Source organism: Megascapheus bottae, chromosome 11 (assembly GCF_031878675.1).
Source record: "Megascapheus bottae isolate mThoBot1 chromosome 11, mThoBot2.hap1, whole genome shotgun sequence".
Taxonomy (NCBI): Eukaryota; Metazoa; Chordata; class Mammalia; order Rodentia; family Geomyidae; genus Megascapheus; species Megascapheus bottae.
The window spans coordinates 56,218,836-56,238,785 of NC_143519.1; the positions used below are offsets into that span (position 1 = coordinate 56,218,836).

At 41.1% G+C, this 19,950-nt stretch overlaps 1 protein-coding gene and 1 long non-coding RNA gene across 3 annotated transcripts in view; both read right to left on the reverse strand.

Annotated features, from left to right (window-relative positions):
- Window positions 1-19,391, reverse strand: part of Thsd1 (thrombospondin type 1 domain containing 1) — a 30,169-nt gene extending 10,778 nt beyond the window's left edge. For both annotated transcript variants that reach the window (XM_090342311.1, XM_090342310.1), the window contains exons 1-3: window positions 19,317-19,391; window positions 15,243-15,382; window positions 9,889-10,854 (exon numbers count right to left, since the gene is read on the reverse strand). In XM_090342311.1, the coding sequence (XP_090198437.1) occupies window positions 9,889-10,854; window positions 15,243-15,300 (1,024 nt within the window). In that variant the 5' untranslated portion in view covers window positions 15,301-15,382; window positions 19,317-19,391. The remainder of the gene's footprint in view (window positions 1-9,888; window positions 10,855-15,242; window positions 15,383-19,316) is intronic.
- Window positions 11,437-12,904, reverse strand: LOC150057116 (uncharacterized). Its single transcript, XR_016537134.1, has 2 exons — window positions 12,648-12,904; window positions 11,437-11,814 (listed from the first exon to the last, which is right to left on the reverse strand). It is a non-coding gene; the product is annotated as an uncharacterized LOC150057116 (long non-coding RNA).
- Window positions 19,392-19,950: the final 559 nt, after the last annotated feature.

Here is a 19,950-nt window from a genome sequence, read left to right on the forward strand (position 1 = left end):
TATCTGTCATAAATCGGAGTCAAATGGAAGTTTTATAATTTTTTAAAAATCCATGATAGCAGTAATAAATGAAGAATGCTTTCTATAAGCTCATAATAGGTTCAACATAGCTGAGAAAATAAACAATGAATATGAACATAAGTAGAAATTACCCAAACTAAAACACATAGACTACTATGAGTTCAGAATATTCCATAACATATATGTTATAAAGACACCACTTCCACATCTGTCTCAGTGTTGGGATGTAAGGAATAATGTTTAATTTCTGAGAGCCTTATCCTTGATTAGTGCCAACTATAAAAGGATTTGAGGCTGGCTGATAACTCTTACATGCACAAATTGTTTTGCCCTCCCACCTTCTGAGAGGTATAAAAAAGCAAGAAGACCCTTGTGAGATGCAAGCCCCTTGATCTTAGACTTTCCAGCCTCTAAAATTGTAAGAAATAAATGTCTGTGTTTCATAAATCATCCAGTCTCAAGCATTCTGCTACAACAGCACAAAATGGGCTAAGGCAAAGACAGTGAGGGGAAAAGAATACATTAAACAATAAAAATAAAAAAGCAGATCTGCAAAGAGCTGTGGAACAACTGGAAATTGTCTCTCATACATGAAATTGGAATTCCAATAACGAAATTCATATTTGAAAATACAGTGTCCAAAAGCTCTCCAAAAGTAATGACATACTCAAGATACTCTGAACAATCAAGCAGGATAACCTAAAAATTTAGACATACAATTAGTAAAAACAAACCAAACAAAAATAAATTCAGGAAAGACTGCACCAAATATAAGCAATCTAAATCATACCAATTAAAAAACAGATTATCAGACTTGGTTTTAAAACACATGGCCCAGACACTAGTGACTCACACCCATAATCCTAGCTACTCAGAAAGCTGAGCTCTGAGGAATCACTTATTCAAAGCCAGCCTGGGCAGACAAATCCAAAATGCTCTTATCTCCAATTAACCAGAAAAACAAAACACAGAGGCATGGTTCAAGTTAGGCTGGGAGTTTGGCCTAGTAGTAGAGTGCTTGCCTAGCATGCATGAAGACCTGGGTTCGATTCCTTGGTACCACATACATAGAAGTAGTGCTGTGGCTCAAGTGGCAGAGTACTAGCCTTGAGGAAAGCCCAAGGACAATGCTCAGGCCCTGAGTTCAAGCCCCAGGAATGGCAAAAAAAAAAAAGGTGAGTGTGAGTATGTGGCACCAATCAAGTTCAAGCCTCAATACTGATACAACACACACACACACACACACACACACACACACACACACACACACACACACACATACATCAACCACATGCCGTTTCTTTTAACATCACTTTACATCTAATGATAGACAGATAGATTAAATAGACAGATAGATAGATTAAATGACAGAAGATAGACCTTATGAACATTCAAAAAAAAATTGGAGGCCTGGAGTTTGGTCTAGTGTAGAGAAGCTTGCCTTGCATGCATGAAGACCTGATTCAATTCCTCAGTACCAGATACATAGAAGAAGCAGGAAATGGTGCTATGGCTCAAGTCATAGCCTTAAGTAAGCCCAAGGATAACAGTCAGGCCCTGAGTTCAAACACCAGGACTGGCAAAAAAAAAAAATTGGAGTAGCTATACTAACATCAAAACAGGCTGCAGAACTAAAGATATTACTAGAGATAAAGAGATAGTATATAATATTAAAGAAGTTGATTCCATGAGGAGCTTTAACAATTCTAAACATAGATCTACCAAACAGCAAAACCTTAACACACACACAAAGCTCTACCAAAACAGCTTTCTTTGTTGCTTTCTTGTTTCAGTGCTACACTAGGCAAACGCTCTACCATTTGAGCTACAACTCCTAGCCAAAGCAGCCATTATTGACATTATTAATCAATGATAACTTCTCTTCTTAGCAAGTATGCAATCGCTGTCAAATAAAATAATTGCTTCATTCCCTATAAAGAACTAGCCTGTGTCCTTTTCTCTCTTGTACCCATCCAAGTACCAGACCTATCAGGTCCTGTCAATACTAGCAACCAAAGCATCTTCTGCGTAAAAGCTTCTGTTCGTCTTTTAGGGGGAAAAAATTTCAAATGCAGCTAAAGGTATACAAAGCATTATAAAAACAGGGAAATGTGTAGGATAGATGTGTTCTCCGGAGAGCCAAATGGTGCAATCACTGGAGTGAGTCATGGAATATGAGTTCTTCAGAGCAATTAAATCTCTGAGGATTTTCACAAGAGTGGGAGTATTACAAGCAAGTATCCTGAACCAACATCAACTGAGGTGTGGTAATGATGTTCCATGCAAAGGGCCAACTGAACACAATATTGGTTCTGTGTCTCCAGGATTACACCGCAGCTCCTCCTACAGCAGAACAATGTGTGGGCTTTGTCTGCAGAACTTCCTTGTTGCTCAGACATGAAGCCCCCAGTGCTCCATAAGCTCACAGAATCTCTGAAGAAAATGTCCTTGAGCTAAAGTAATTTATTTTTGAAAAAATTTTCTGGGAAACCCAGTACTAGAAAGTGTAAATAGAAAATTAAATCAATGTATATTTGTTTCTTGTGTTCACATGTAAGAGACTACATACACACATACATAAAAGCATCACAAAAGTTAGAATCCTACCTCCTGTTATTCTTCCTGCACTTTTCTTTGGCTTTACATAAACATTTCTTTAAATGTACAGTCATTTATTAAACTAAAATCAAAATTTCCCTTAATAGGACCAGGAAAATAATCAGTTTTTTAAAAACATGAATATGAGGAAAAGGGCTGGAGGATAAAGTAAGAAAAAAATAAAAAGCATCAATGTAGCCTGGTGTCATGGCTCACATCTATAATCCTCGCTGAGATCTGAGGATCCCAGTTTTAAGCCAGCCCACACGGAAAGCTAATGAGACTTTTAACTTCAATTAACCTGCAAAAAACCAGAAATAAAGCTGTGGTTCAAGAGACAGATGACTAGCCTTGAGTGAAAAAGCTCTGGGACAGCCCCCAATCCCTAAGTTCAAGCCCCAGTAGTAGAAAGAAAAAAAGAAAGAAAGAAAAAGCATGAATCTTTTTTTTTTTTTAATATATGTTAGGGCCTGGGGTTTGGCCTAGTGGTAGAGTGCTTGCGTAGCATGCACGAAGATCCAGGTTCAATTCCTCTGTACCACATATATAGAAAAAAGCCAGAAGTGGTGCTCTGAGGCTCAAGCAGTAGAGCTCTAACCTTTAGAAAGTTCAAGGACAGTGCTCAGGCCCTGAGCTCAAGCCCAGGACTGGCAAAAAAAAAAAGTATATATATCTATCTATCTTAAAAATATCAAGTTTCCTTTATCCTTGAAAGTAAAAGCGTAAGTCATGGGACTTATAAAAGCAATAGAAAACCCAAACATTTAAGTTAATTTTTATGTTCACTTCTACGTCAAACAGGAAATCACTCAAATAAGGCAATGATCAGTTTTAGCCAAAATTTTTTTTAAAAATTCACCATTTGATCCCTGAAAATTTTCTGCTAATAACCTAAAAGGAAAATAATTGGCAAGCAGGAACTTGCTAGGTATCTATGAAGAACAAGTTGACCAATATTCCAAACAGACTGTTTTCATAAAAGAAAGGCCATCATGTGAAATCCTGCTTAGACATTCATACATGTGTAACACTGCACAACACATCTGTTTGGCTAGGCTAAATGCTTTTCAAACTGCTAAAAAGGATATACATTCTGGGAGCAAAAAAATTATCTAGAATGTGAAAAGGGAAAATAATTCCAGCATTGAAGACTCTCTGAGGGACTAAAGCCTATGAAATATTCACATCTGTAAGACATTTTGCTCAAAACACCAAGACAACTAAACAAAACATGCTCATAAGAAAATTGCACACCCACAGTGAGTAGCTAGAAGTACCAGAAGCAAAGGCATCAAATATTTTTTGTACTTATATTGAACAAATTATGCTTCCACTTAAGCTAGTAGACTCCCAAAGTGGTTATGTGTCTTCTAAAAGGGGTCTACGGCAGCACAGAGGAAGCTAGTTGAGGGTAATTGGAAAACTTTGTTTTTCTAGTTCTTTGTTTTATTGTCACTGTTTGTTTTCAGAACTCTTTTTCAGCCTCCAAGCTTTATAGTGTCTAAATTGATAGTTGATTGTATGGAAAGCAGCTGCATAATGATAATACAAGCAAACTTGCCTTGGAGACGATCTAGATGTCTGATTGATAAAATGATTTGTGGTACTGGGGATGGAACCCAGTACATGCTAGGTAAGTGCTCCACCACTGAGGTGCATCCCCAAACCATAATTTACTTGGTTCTGCATTCTGGCTCTCCCACTCAAAACACTTTGGTTGAGTGACTTAACCAGATATTCTGTACTCATCTATTAACAACATTAAGAAGTTAAGTCTCAGGATTATGAAGACTAACTGTATTAATATTCTCCAAGCACTCTGTCCAGTGCCTTTTGCTAAGGATCACTATACAAAGATTGTGAATAGTCTCTTTTGGCAACACACAAAATGCGTTATATATTTAGGTCTGAAGACATATTTGAAGGAAGAGACAAACATATAGAATACATTATTTCATTTTCCAAAAACACCATACATTTACTGAGTCACTGACTCATACAAGTCACAGTAAATCCCTGAAAGATTTTATTTGACCAAACAGAGGTGCTTTTTTAAAACTGGTTAGAAATGGACCAAGAGCTTGGCCTAGTAGTAGAGTGCTTGCCTAGCATGCACAATGACCCTGGTTTGATTCCTCAGTACCACATACATTGAAGAAGCCAGAAGTGGTGCTATGCTTAAGTGGCAGAGCCTAGTTTTGAGGAAAAAGCCCAAGGGCAGTTCTCAGGCCCCGAGTTCAAGCCCCAGGACTGGTAAGAAAAATAAAAAAAAAAGGAAAGAAAGAAAAAGAAAAAAAGAAAAGAAACTGGTTAGTACTGTCAATTTAAATAGAAAATGAGAATTTATTTCAGTCATATATTTTGAAACTTCAATTGTAAACTTGGAAGTATTTCAGTATTTAGAATATTAAGTATTTCATGAATATACATCATGGCATAACATGAGGATGGAACTCAAGCCTAAACCTGAATTTCCTTTATACAGCCTGTAATTTTACACAATATTTTTAGTGTGCTTGGATTTTATTTTATTTTTTGCAGCCACTCTACTACTTTAGCCATGCTTCCAATCCTGTACACACACACACACACACACACACACACACACACACACACACACTAGATAGATAGATAGAAAGAAAGAAAGAAAGAAAGAAAGAAAGAAAGAAAGAAAGAAAGAAAGAAAGGTAGATAGATAGGCAGGCTGGGAGTTTAGCCTAGTGATAGAAGTGCTTATCTAGCACGCATGAAGACCTAGGTTCGATTCCTTGGCACCACATACATAGAAAAAAGCCAGAAATGGTGCTATGGCTCAAGTGGTAGGGCTCTAGCCTTGAGAAAGTACAAGAGCCCAAGGATAGTGCCCAAGCCCTGAGTTCAAGGCCCCCCACCAAAAGAAACTGGCAAAAAAATAATGTATGTATATATATGTACACACACTATATATAATATGTATTACATATACTACACACTACATACGATAAGAATACACTATATATAGTATATATTGAAAATATATTCTCTCTCGATATGTATGTGTATATATATATGGCATTACAAGTACACATATATACAATATCTATAAATATTGTACACACACATATATATACATGTGCATTTGCATAGGCTATCCTTGAACCATCCTTTTGCTGCCATCACCACAGTAGATAGGATTAGAGGTATGTACGACCACACCGTGATCGTAACCTAATCACAGGTCAGGTATGTCATTTGCCACTTGAAGCCTCATGTTGGTGATAAACACTTACAGACTGTGGAGTATTGGGGGTTTTCCGATGTTCAGATTAGCATTAAAGGCACTGAGGTTCTTATTGCAAGTATACATTTTACTTCTTAGCCAGTCAGAATCACTGTTACTCTTCCCTATGGAGAATCTGTGTTTTGCTCTTCTTGTGAGCGCACTCAGCTGTAAAAGTTCTGTGCAGCGGGCGGTCAGTTCCCAGGAAGCCCTGACCATCTCCAGCCTGCGCACATAGAGAACCACTCCCTGACCTGCTCCTTTCCAATATCTTCCTAGCTGATAATGTGGACATTGAATGAAAGCATCCATGGGAAGCCCAGCAGCTTGTCAAAACAAAAAGGTCCTCTTCTTTCAAATGTCATCAATAGCCCGAGATCTTTGATTTCTTTTTGCTCATTTCTATTAGTTTCAGTCAGAATTTATTTTCCTTGTACCTTCTTGTGAAAAGGCAAGATCATTTTGGATGTCTGAATCAGTTTAGTTTATATTTTCTAATGCCTAGCTGAGATGAGCCTGACTTGAGTTCAATTTATGCTTTGAAAAAAATAAACTAAAGCTGGGAGTGGTGGCACACACCTGTGTACACAGCACCCAAGAGGCTGAGACTGGAGGATAGTGAATTCAAGACCAGTCTTGGATATATAATGAGATGATATCTCAAAAATAATGAGTAAGCAATTGCCTGGCATCAGTGACTCATGCTTGTAATCCTAGCTATTCAGGAGGCTGAGCTCTGAGGATTACGAGTTTGAAGCCAGCCTGGACAGGATAATCTCAAATTCACCACCAAAAGCAGAAATGAAGCTGTGGTTCAAGTAGTAAAGATCTCCTTGAGAGAAAAAGGAAAAAGCTTAGCGACTGTGCCCAGGCCTTGAGTTTAAGTCCCAAGCCTAAAATAAAACAAACAAATACCGAATACCTATTAATGTCCCATGCATGCTAAGCGGGTTAAATAATAATTTGATGGAGGTACAAGTAGGATTTTACATTCAAAGGTGTTTCCCTATAATTTTCAGAAGTGCAAAGGATGGGAGGAGATGGGTAGGAGAAAAGGACATTAAACAAATGACAGAAGTGACAGATGCCATGGAAAAGTAACCGAAGGAGCTTATGGTGGAATCCTGGGGTAAAGGAAAAGTCATCCAGGTGCAGGCTTGGAGGTAGGTTAATGTTAACTAGGAGAAGACAAGAATCCAAGCCCCAGCTCAGAGATGAGGAATGGGCTGGGGCACAACAGACAGCCCATTGACTGTGGAAGGTCTTTTAGATTACAGTTCTTGCCATGTAAGGAGACTGAAAGGTTTGGAATAAAGGAATAAACCGCAGCAGACCTGAATTTAAACAATCTTTCTGGTTGTGCTGAGAGAATGAAATAGATGGTCAAGAACCAATTTAGGAATCTATTGCAAGAGTCCAGGTAATGTGCCATGGGAAATTCAATCAAGTGTCATCACATGGAACTAGGAAAAAGTGGAAAGAGACACCGAGGAAACAAGTTGGTGACATTATTTTTCTTGTAGGGGTAAAGGGGAAGAGGAAGGCTTGGATTTCTGGTTTGAAGAAAGACATAGATGATGGTGGAGTTCTACACTGAGGAGCAGGTTTAGAGGATAAATCCAGTTCCAGACGTGCTACTCTGGAGATAGCTGGGAGGCGTGGTAGGGGTACCAACTACTCAGCATCAAGTTAGCATTCGCTTAGCAAGTGTATGAAAAATAAAAAGATCACCAAGCTTCAAGAGATGAGAATTGCAGGCCAAGTTGAGGAAGAAGTAGCAGCCAGGGAGGTGAAGTTGGATGCCAGTTAGCAGCAGGACAAGAAGTGAATGAAAGGTAAGCATGCCACTTCCAAATTGCCAACAGTTAAAAAGGAGGAGGGGGGACGAGATGGGTGCTCGTGGCTCACACCTGCAATCCTAGCTAATCTGAAGACTAAGATCTAAGGATCACCTCTTACCTCCAATTAACCAGCTGAAGGCCAGAAGTGTGGCTGAAGTGATAGAGTACCAGCTATGAGTGAAAAAAAAAACTAAGAAAGAACGGGAGTCCTCATTTCAAGAGGGCATACACACAAAAGGAGAAGGAAGAGGAGGAAGGGGGAGTTATAAAGTGAAGAAGAGTCAGAGGGATGTCTGGGATGGATATCAGGTTGAGTCTGGAAGGTTTCTGTTGCTTTAGATAAGAAAATGACAGGTTACAAAAAGATAAAATTGCACTTGAAAGCCAAATGAGAATGAGCCTTTTATAGAGTAGGAAACAGTTAAAGGGAAGAGTTGGGAGGATAATGATGAATGGACGTTTCCTCAGATGTTGAGAGGGACTGAGCTCCACAGTGGAAGGGAAAGTTGACCTGATATGGAAGGAGGAGCCATGGTGACAGGAAAGAAGGGGGATAGGCTTAAGTTCCACCTGAGCAGCAAGCTCCCCTATGTGGCAGGCCACAAAATCAACTCCTAGAGTTAATCAGAAGATTGAGGTCTGAGCAGAGGAAGTATAAATGAGCTGTCATGCAGAACTGGGTACAAACTATCCAGGTGACTGTTTGGCAGCCTGGAGACCTGGCTGAGGGCAGAGGCATGAACCACTCACCATGAGGACCAGTGTACCCAACCCTGACTTTGTCATGCAACTTGACAGGCAGCCAGCAGATAGCTGAATTCATGCAGAGATAGAGCGTGGCCTGCACAGGGGCATGGAAAAGACGCCAGGAGAGGGGTTTAGGATAGCAGTAGATGGATACAGGGATGGGCCACAGACTATAGGAAGGAAGCAAAGTGAATGCAAGTAGGCAAACTGAAGCATGAGAGAGGGGAAAGTTGAAGAAAAGAGAAGTCTATGGAGAGAAGTAGGTAGCTCTGGGATTACTGTTACAAGCTTAGAAGTTTCAGGAGTAAGGAGGCCATGGGTGCAGTGGGCTAAAGATAAGAGCAGCCGTTAAGAAAACCACATATGCTTCGCCACATTAAACCACTTGCTAAGATCAGACTTACACCCAGGGAAAGGGGAAAAATGCACAGAGTAGAATGGAGATAGGTGGGTCAGTGGGTATGAGGCTGTGATCCCCACAGCTACAAATGAATGTATGAATGGAATAAAAATATAAAATGAAACTGGGAGAAAGTGAAGGAATGGACTCATGACCTGACTTATGAAACAGTAACCCCTCTATATATCACCTTCATAAAAGCAATAAAAATATGTAATAATCAAACAATAAGGAAGTATTGGGGAAGGATTAATGGGTGGCACTTGAGCCACACATCTATCTCAGAATAGACAGTCTGAAGGCATCTTAAGAGATCTTGCCTAGATTTCTCAGTAAAAAGGCTCATTCCTAAAATGAATGACCTAAGAGAAAAGACATACTCAGTTATGATGGACTTTTTTTTTGTATCCGAATAGGATAATACGCTTTAAAAAAATCTATCCCCTAGCAATTGAGTATTTCCTATAAGCCAGGCACTGTACTAAGAAGGCTATATATTATAACTCTCCTAGGTAGGTACTTTATTATCCCTATTCTAACTATAGAGGAAACTGAGACCTAAAGCAATTAAATGATCTGTTTACTAGGATAGTAGCACTCCTGCAGGCTCTGCATTCCCAGAATCCACATCTACAGATTCAACTAACCACAGACAGAAAACTTTCATATATGCAAAAGCTGTGTCTGACCTGAACATGTACAGATTTTTTTCTTGTCGTTATTCCCCAAACAATGTAATAAAACAGCTACTGACATAGCATGCATATTACATGAGGCATTAAAAGTAACCTAACAATGATTTAAACTATACAAGAAGGTGTATACAGATGTCAATCCCCTGCAAATATTGAAAGAAGCATGTACTCTCAATTTTTCAGGTAAGAATGAAGGATTAAAGTGATAGTCCAGATCATCAAAATTCTAAATAATAATTTCAGAAACCAATCAAATTACAACAAAAATAAAGATGTTGATCTGCTTTTCAAATGTTGAAAAAATACAAAACAAACCTTAATACCAACCTATGGTTCTCTGAATTAGCATGCACTCCTTCTCTTTGGCAGAAACACGGCTTCTCCTTGAGACACCAAAATGAAAGCAGTATTTATTCTTCCCCATGTCAAACAAAGTGCAGTTGAACACTGTTCTCCGTTCTCCCAGGGGCAGGCTGTTTTCAGCCAGCTGAATGGTCCTCTCCGCAGGGTGTCGGGGGGCCTCCTTGAAAACAGTAACCACACCTTGGACGAAGATGCATGGTGGCGGTACTACCATCACCTCCACCTTGGACTCGCATGTGAGTTCTGGAACCATCACAAGTTTGTATCCAAATTTCTGGGCCAGGTCAATGGGTCCTACGGAGGTAATGACTGAGTCTCGGCCGAACAGCTTCAGCATCACAGTGACATAGGCTTCTGGCCCCACAGGTGCACAGCCAAACTCTACCCACTGTCCTTGAGTGAGCTCTGTCCTTTTGCTGGTTCTAATCTCCAGCGGTTGTCCAGGGCTCGTTCTTGCCTGAGGAAGGCTGTTGGTAAAGATGACGTCCACCAACATGTCAGGCTTGTCCACAGGAAATGGGCACAGAGGTTGACTGGTAAACAGGCCCACCTGGAAGGTGCCTTCCACTGATCTGGATGTCCTGTTCAACTCTATGTGAAAGACGGGCCATTCCACCTTTAGAAAGGCACTTTTCTCCCACCAAGGCACTGGAGTGCTATTGGCTGTTGTTTCCAGGGTCATCATAAACCAGTAGTCACCAGCTTCCTTAAAATGGAAGCATTCGAACTCCAGTGTTCCCTGAGAGTGGTTGGTTATGAGGTACTTGGTTGCTAGAGTCTGGTTGGTGTTGGCCTCCAACAGCAAGACAGACACATTCCTCAGCGTGCCGTTAGCACCATCAAAATACTGGAAATCCACTGATACTGTGTTGTTACTTAGTGCTACATGGCCGGATTCTCCCAAGAGGATATATTCCGCTTCTCCAAGGACTGTAAGAAAATGGCCCAAACTGGTTTACAAAGGATGCATTTGAGCAGCACTATTAGTGACATTAAGGAAAACAGCATTTAAGATTGAAGTTGGAACTAAGCCAGGAATGATGTAAAATGGCATACAGCGCCTGGGAACGGAGACTTGATTTGAGCTCAGTCCTTTCTAAGTGGCTCTGTTTTCTCTCAGGATGTTTAAAATACCAAAGTAAGCTGGGCAGTGATAGCTCACATCTGTAATCCTAGCTACTTAAGAAGCTGAGATCAGATGATCATGATTCAAAGCCAGCCCAGATAGAAAAAAATCTCTGAGACTTATTTCCATTTACCCAGCAAAAATAGCACAAATGAAGCTACAGCACAAGGATTACAGTGCCAACTTTGAGGCGGGGGAAAAACAAGCAAGTGTGCAAGGCCTTGTGATCAAGGCCCCATCATTACGGGCACAAAATAATAAAATAAAGCGCCCTGAATTTATAACACTGCATATGTGTTGGGATCCTTCTCCCATGTCTAGGAGGGGGGTAAGATGGTGACAGAGCCCACGAATAATCCAGGGAACACAGACTCTGGAGACCAGACTCTCGGTGCAGAGCTAACTTTATTTTAGAAAAGGTACTCGCTAAATACAGATCGAGCAGTGGCAGTTACTGGGTCTTTCCGGAATGCGACTGTCAGTCAAAGGTGTCCTGAGACACCCCCCACTCACTGGGAATATGGGGGGGGGGCTCCTGCTCCAGGTGGGAGGGGCCAGGCACCCTCTGGCTCTGGATTGCTTGTGTCCCTGAGTGTGTACGTGTTGAAGCACAGGTGGCAAGCAGCCAGGGCTACTAGCTAGGAGTCCCCACAGATATGCACATTCAAAGAAAACCTATGAAGCTAGAATAGTTGACAATTCCCAGATTTGATCCAGTACTTTATATTTCTCTTTTTTTTTTCATGTTTCTATTGTTCAGATATCTAGAGATAATGGAGAGACATTGCTTGATTTAAATGACAGAATGCAAGCTGGCTATTTTAAATTCAGAACCTTAAATTGACTTCAAAGGTTTTATAATTAAGACTTGTCAGTTTGTACCCAGTGTTTCTGTGAAGAAACCTTAAGTGAGTTAGCAGTGCAGCCACTTCATTCTTCATGAGTCACCAAGGAATAGAATCAACATTTATCAAATAACCACGCGTGTCCTTAGCAACATGAATGCCATTATAGCAACTGGTATTGGCCCAGAAAGGACAGATGATCATTAGCCTCCAGAGTATCATTCAGTAACAATCAGTCATGTCCTTTCAGAAAGAGCCCCAGCAGAGCAGCTGAAGGGAACAGTGTAAAGAACACAGACACACTGGAATCCTTGTTTCCATTTTGAACACAATCCAAACACATATCCAAGGAGGCAGAATTTGGCAATCCAACAATCAACTGGGCCATGGCTGGGTAAAACAAAAGAAGATTCTAGATTTAAGGAACTGCAATGCCCTTTTGGTTGGAAAAACAACTTGAATGATTATGAATTTACTCATATATATATATATACCTCATCTACATTCAATGCATACATTATCATATAGTATGTGTACCAATGATGTCATGTGAGTGTTTCACAGGGTTGTAGTCTTACCTTTAAAATACACTTACATATTTCATCAATACTTATTAAAATTAGAGCGAGAATATACTTGCACAGAATTATTTTTAAAAATTAGCTCATCACTTTATCTACCTTCTACTTGAGATGAAGTGAACTAAAATATACGAATTCAGATAAAACTGAATGCTTGAGCAAAATTATTACCTATGTCAAATAGGATTCAGTTGTTTTTCTTTTTACTTTAGGGACAATAGCAGGTGTGTGATTTTCCCCTGTATCTGGAGACTGAGGGAGGTACTGGATTCCAGTGCAGCTGGTATGCTGGTACAGAGCTGCTCTGGTACCTTTAGTGCACTGGTGGTCACAGAGACGCCAACAGTATCACCAGCACCAAGGAAGGAGGTAAGACTGAGAGAAGGGTCACACTAATTTGAATCTGAAGCAGGCAGGTTCTGGAATGCATTTGAAAAGGAGCACAGGCTCCTAGTTAAAGCAGAGTCTGTTGAATGATAGGAATTGTCAATGATGCTGATCAGATTCTGATCTGATGGAGACATTTGGTTCCAACATGCCTAGCTGGAAAAAGAGACCAAATAGTCAACGGTTGGCTTCCAGCTTCCAGCAGCAGCAGACAGGAGTAGTGCAGTGAAGGGAAAGATTGGTGATGAACGCCTGACAAGAATGGAAATATAAGCAGGACATTGTGGCTCATGCCTGTAATCCTAGCTACTCAGGAGGCTGAGATCTGAGGATCCTGGTTCAAAGACAACCCAAGCATTGCAAAGCCCATGAGACTCTTATCTTCAATTAACCACTAGAAAACTGGAAGTGGGGCTGCAGAGTTCAAGGACAAAGCCCAGGCCCAGAATTCAAGGCCTATGACCGACAGGGAAAAAAAAAAGAAAGAGCCAGGAGTTTGGCCTAGTGGTAGAGTGCTTGCCTAGCATGCTCAACGACCCGGGTTCGATTCCTCGGTATCACATACTTCGAAAATGCCAGAAGTGGTGCTGAGGCTCAAGTGGTAGATTTCTAACCTTGAGAAAAATCCAAGGACAGTGCTCAGGCCCTGAGCTTAAGCCCAGGACTGGAAAAAAAAAAAAGAATGGGAATATACTTACAGGCAAGAAGACATTCTAACTTTGAAAATTAGAATTTGGTTCTCCCATATCTTCACTATGCAAGCAGACAAATAACAGTATAATTATCTTTATTCTTTTATTTTTCCCTATTCCTAATTACTGTTTGTTTTTTGCTAGTCCTGGAACTGAACTCAGGGCCCAGGCACTGTCCCTGAGTTTTGTTCAAGGCCAGCACTCTACCACTTTGAGCCACAGTTCCACTTCCAACTTTCTGGTGGTTAATTGGAGATAAAAGTCTCAGGGACTTTCCTGCCCTGGATGACTCTGAACGATAATCCTGATCCTCAGATCTCAATCTCCTGAGTAGTTAGCATCACAGGTGTCAGCCACTGGTGCTGGACAGAGTAATCTGTTTTTTTTGTTCTTTGTTTTTTGTATTTTGCCAGTCCTGGGCTTGAGCTCAGGGCTTGAGCACTGTCCTTGGACTTTCTCAAGGCTAGAGCTCTACCACTTGAGCCTCAGCACCACCTCCAGCTTTTTTCTATGGATGTGGTACCGAGGAATTGAACCCGGGTCTTCATGAATGCTAGGCAAGCACTTTAACCACTAGGCCAAACTCCTGGCCCCAGAGTAATCTGTTTTTAAGAAGGAATGATTGGCTGTAAAATAAGTGAATTCCACATTGGTTTTCCTTAAATCAAATGTTTTTATGTTTATATAAGCTCTGTGAAAAAAAAGACAATAATCTAAGACAAGAGTGTTATTGGATAAAATGAACGGTGCAAGCTTTAGTTTATGAAACTATCTATACCACTAATGTTACACAAGCCAGGGAGTCTCTGACTCTGGGATTACATTTTTTTAGAATCAAATTTGAAGTCAGTTTCCATTTTCATCACTTAAACTGCTTAGATGTCTATGAAATATTTATAAATCATCCAAGGTAGTGAAGATTTTGCCATTTTGGTGATTATATTGGCTTAGAAGCTATATAAAACTTGAAAAGTGAGCTCATTTTTTAGTTGAAACAAACTGAGTGAAGAGAACTCACTTTAGGCATCTACCATACACACAATCATTTAAAATGTTCCATATTCTTAATTGTGTTTTATCATAATTTTGAGGAGTCAATGTTATTACTAAGAGACTAAGCAATGTCTCAGGCTCCACACTGGCAAGGACTGATTCCAAAGATACTCTAGCAACAAAACGCTTTCATCAAAAGGACTCATATAGAAACCCCCCCAATTTTTTTTTTTAAAAAGCGTGTGTGGGGGTGTGTGTGATATGAAGTGATATAACACTGAAATACTCAGACATAAATCAAAAGGAATTCCAGGAAGTATGTTTATCTCCAATTTATTAAAATGGTAGTGAAGTATCTTTTAAGAGCTCAAAGTGTATTTAAGGTAGAAGTGGAATCCACTATGCAAAACTCCTAGGTCACCTTCAGAGAACTCAGGGTAAGTACATTTAAAAATCTCAAATTTTCCTTTCCTTTCCTTTCTTTCTCTACCACTTGAGCCACAGAGCCACTTACCATTTTCTGGTGGTTAGTTGGAGATAAGTCTCATGGACTTCAGTGCCCGTGCTGGCTTTGAACCGAAATCCTCAGAATTCAGCCTCCTGAGTAGGCAGGATTAGAGGTATGAGCTACCAACACCAGGCCTACATTTCTTTCTTGATACTCGTGGTGTTAAAGGATGTACACAGTACTTACCAAAGTCACAGAGCACGACCAATAGCAGATTTGAAAAGTCCTTCAAGATCGGTTTCATTCTGATCAGCAAAACCCCAAGTCTTTAGTCTCCTCATGTCCTTTTTTACATTCAAGTGGTGACTTCTTTTCCCCCAAAACACCTGAAATTAGAAGTTCAGAATGTGATCATTCCAATCACTGGCATTCATAAAATAAAAAATAGCAGTCTTTTGAAGAAGTCAAACTTCTGAGGAGATTGTGAAAGGAAATGAAGGAGAACACTTGACTTCCCAGAGTGACAACCTATCAAGATACAAGGCCCTGAGGTCCCATGACACAGCTTACCTGTCAAACCATTCAGTGTACCCATTATCAGGATGATCTTTGCAATACCAAAACCTTTTAGTTTTGCCAAGCAAATCCTTAAATGGAGAGTCTGATACTTGCTTAATTTTATCAACGCTCAGAGCCAATCTAGATATTATTTCACATTATTTATATGCTTGGAACTTCCTACTCTTTCATTTAATGTCAGGCTATTTAAGTCCAGTTCTTCCCTATTCCCTTTCTACAAACAGGCCATTAACACTGCGCAACAGGTGAAATATCTGGATTGCCTCGTCTCTTGCTTCTCTCGTAGTAGGTATATACAAATGATAAACCTTTGAAAAAGATAGCAAGTATATTACGATTAAATGTGGGATCTATATGGTTCCAATTTCCCTTATTTAGGGTAGTCTGGGGGGAAAAGGATAAATCACAATTGTCATCTCCTGTCAGTTTTCTAATACCTGTTGCTGATATGCATCAGGAGATGGATGATTCATACAGCAATCTTCCCAGACCACCTAGGAGGGTAGGAAGCCCTAACTGGTCTGTGGTTCTGAATTATATGTAGGAAAAGGCTCTGACTTTGATACAAATACCACAGTAGTAAAATATGTAATAAAATCATAGGCCATTTAAGGTTATTTTTTTCATACAAGAACTATTATAACTAGATACTTTCTTAGGGTTTGTAGTTTTCTTATTATATGCAGTTATTGTATGCATGTGTAGGCTTGTCCCTAGACTTTAATATATAATAAGAAAGTACTTTATACTGAGCTACACATCCCTATCTCCCCATAGTTTACACATATATTTGGGGGGGATAGGTAGGTCATGGGGCTTAAACTCTTGGCCTGGGTGTTGTCCCTAAGCTCTTCAGCTCAAGACTAGAGTTCTACCATTCTCAGCTCCAGCTCCACTTCTGGTTTTCTAGTGGTTAATTGGACATTAGTGCCCAGGCTGGATTTGAATTTCGATCCTCAGATCTCAACCTTCTGAGTAGCTAGGATTACAGGTGTCAGCCACTGTACCCAGCTAGTTAATAAATTTTTAAAAGACAAGCATATATATACATATGTATACACATATATATACATATGTATATTCTAAATATTGTTATATCCCTGCAGATAAGAATAGAAGTAAGAAAACTTATGGGAACAAGCCAAAACTCAATGGAAAATAAACTGGTATGTCTCTATTAGCTTTCTTTCAGTACGAATTGGTTCAATATAATTTAATAAAATTTTTCCAACTCTTTCCATACATTACACTTGGACAAATTAAACAGGACTCAACATTCAAACAGTGAAAACAAAGGAGGATATATTTAGGAGAGGATCACAGGGGCTCAATAGCTAAGGTGCATATGATCATATGAAATGATGCTTATCGAAATGAACTCCAAGAAATAGAAGTTTTCATTTTACCTTTTGTGGGTTGCCCTCCATTTTATCACTGTTTTTGATTTCTTTACCTTTTGTCTTGAATGTAAAGCTTATCTTATTTGGGGATGGGAAGGGAAAACAAAGGACTGGTGTGACAAAGGCTGAACTAATTCAAACATATGTTGGGAAGGAACTATCCAACTTGCAGGATGGGGGGGGGAGAATTGGGAGGGAAAAATGAGGGAGGAGGTGGCACTGTCCAAAAAGAAATAGATTCAATACCTGTATATCATCTTTACAATAAAAATTAATTACAAAAAGAAAGAGATTCCCAAAGGAAAACATCATTAATCGATATAAAGTATCATTGAGTCAAGGTACCAGAGTGAGCAATAAATAGATTATTCTCTATGAAAAAGAATAAAGAATTGGTTCAACAAAGGAAATATTGCTCTTCCTGAATAGGAAACAAGACTATGCAAATAATTAGGACTCCCTTCTCTCCTTCAACACATACTCAAAAGAAAACTCTGGTGGAATTAACAACAGTTTTGTTCCATTCCTTTCCCTGATTGAGAAACTCAAAGATAGGGTCAGAGGCACAGCTAAGGTGGTAAAGAGTCAGCCAATGTGCCAAAATGACAGATAACCAAGTTAGAGTCCTGGTCTCTGGACCAAAATAGAGAAAGGGAGAGAGGGATAAGGAAGTAAAGGGGAAGAAGGAGAGGAAGAGGAGGAGAGAAGCAGGGGAGATGAAGGGCAGGGGAGGGAGAGAGGGGAGAGGGAGACGGGAAAGGGGAGATGAGAGAAGGGAGAAGGGAGAGGAGAGAGAGGAGAATGGAGAGGCCTGAAGAGTGTTGTTGGTGAAAGACTTCAAAAAGCGGAAAGCCTTGAACCTAGCTAGCCAGGGCCCTAGAGCCTTGGAATCGCAGCTCTGATGGCCGAGACAATAGAATTGTTTGGGTCCAGGAACTTGAGATGAGCTTGAGCAAAATTATGACACCTCCATCTCAAAAAACAAAACAGGAAAAAGAAATTCTTCCCATCTCAGGAGCAGCTTCGAAGTCACTGATATTCCGTAACCAAACTAAGAAGCCACCTCCCAAAAGCTGAACTGGCATTTCCCAAATTGCTTGCTTCTCCAGAATAGTCATTTAAAAAAAAAATAGTCCTTTAATCATAACTGATTTTATGATTATATTTTTCTGCTTATGAAAATGACCAGTTAAATGTAGACTTGCATGATAATCTATATTTAGAGCTGAACAGAGATGGAATTATAAAATAAACTAGCCTACCTGTACATAATAATATAGATTCTGATCATAATCACAATGTGTCTCTAATTTTTTTCTACCTTGATTACTTATTTTCTTTCGGCATTGTGTTCTCAATTCCGTGAGGAATTAAGTTGAGAATCATTTTAAGAAAGTAAGTTACGGATAGTTTCAACATATTTGAAACTACTTGGACAGGGGCTGGGTTTTAGTTCAGTGCTTGCCTAAGCAGGCATGAGGCCCTAGATTTGAGCACTGGGGGCAAAAAACAGTACATGGCATTCATATAGATCAAGTTTATAGACAAGTTTCATAGGTATCAGCTAAGAGGGTAGGAAACGTTGTGAAAATTCCCAGCGATTGCCCTAGCTTTATGTATTCTGAAACCAGCGAGACAAACACTTCTATAACCCCCTCCATCGCTGGCCCAAAAGAAAATGCATGGGACCCATGGCTTACCAAAAAGAATAAAAGAAAGTCAGAAGCAAAGTGGGCTCGTCCCTGTAATAGATATGCACATGGTCTTGAGTCTATCTCCCCCTAAAGGATCTTTATGAGAAGAAATCTCAATTCCCAAGAGCAGGCCACTGGGTGGAGACCACTCTGCCAGGACCCCAGGGTTTGGGGTGCAGTTTCCCTGGGAAGCTTCTCTCTCTCCTTTTCCTAGGTGGCCAGTCCAGTTCACGCTGGGGAAAACCAGTCTGCCAGCAGCCTAAAAACCTCCTCTCATAGCGTTTGTACGCTATAAAAAATAGATTGCTTTAACATTTATTGATTGATTGCAACCGTTAGTATCCCAGGCGGCGGTTTTGGGTTTTTTTTTTTTTTTTTGCAAGAGTCCCAACAATTTGGACTCACCGCCCCCCACCCCATCCCACCCCTCCATAGGCGGCCAGAGAGAGCCGGGTTAAACAGTTTTACCAGGTGAAACCTACTTTTAAAAAAAGAGGTACCTGCGCTGGCTTTCGGGCAGTGGGAGGTGACAGGGTCCTGGGGCACTTCCCGACCCCAGTGGAGCCTCGGAGGCCCCCCCACCCCACCCCGCAGCAAAGGATTGTCTCCCCGATTTCAAGCACCCGGCTACCCAAAGCTCTTCTTACCTGGCCTGGGGGTGGGGAGAGAGAGGGGGTGCGCGGCGTCCCAAGACCAGAGGAAACGGCCGTGGAGCGGGTAGGGGGCCGCGAGGGAGCGCGCGGAGCATCGCGCGCCCTGGGACTGCGCGCCCTGGCCCGGCGGTGCGCGGCTGTTCCCACAGTCAGCCCCAGACAACACCGGGAGGCGGGCACGGGAGGGGAGGGCGGGGGTCATTCCGGACCGGGTGAGGTCCGCCCCCGCCCCCGCCCCTACGGGGCAGTGCACGCTTTCCTGCCCGCCTCCAGCGTTGCCCACTGCTGGACAGGAAACCCGCAGGAAACGTGCGCGCCCCGGAGGGCCTGGGTGGAGGGGGTGCGGGCCGCCGCAGACAGATCCACGCGCGCGCCCACCGCCCAGAAGTGGAGCTGTGCCCGGTGCGGTGGCTCACGCCTGTAATCCTACTCGGGAGGCTGAGATCTAGGATCAAGGTTCAAAGTCACCCAGAACCTGAGACTCTTATCTCCAATTAACCCTAGAAAATGGGAAGTGGGGCTTGGCTCAATGGTAGGGTGGTAGACGAGCTGAAGAGCTCAGGGACAGTGCCCAGGCCCAGGGGTAGAGTGGTAGACTTGAGCTAAAGAGCTCAGGGACAGTGCCCAG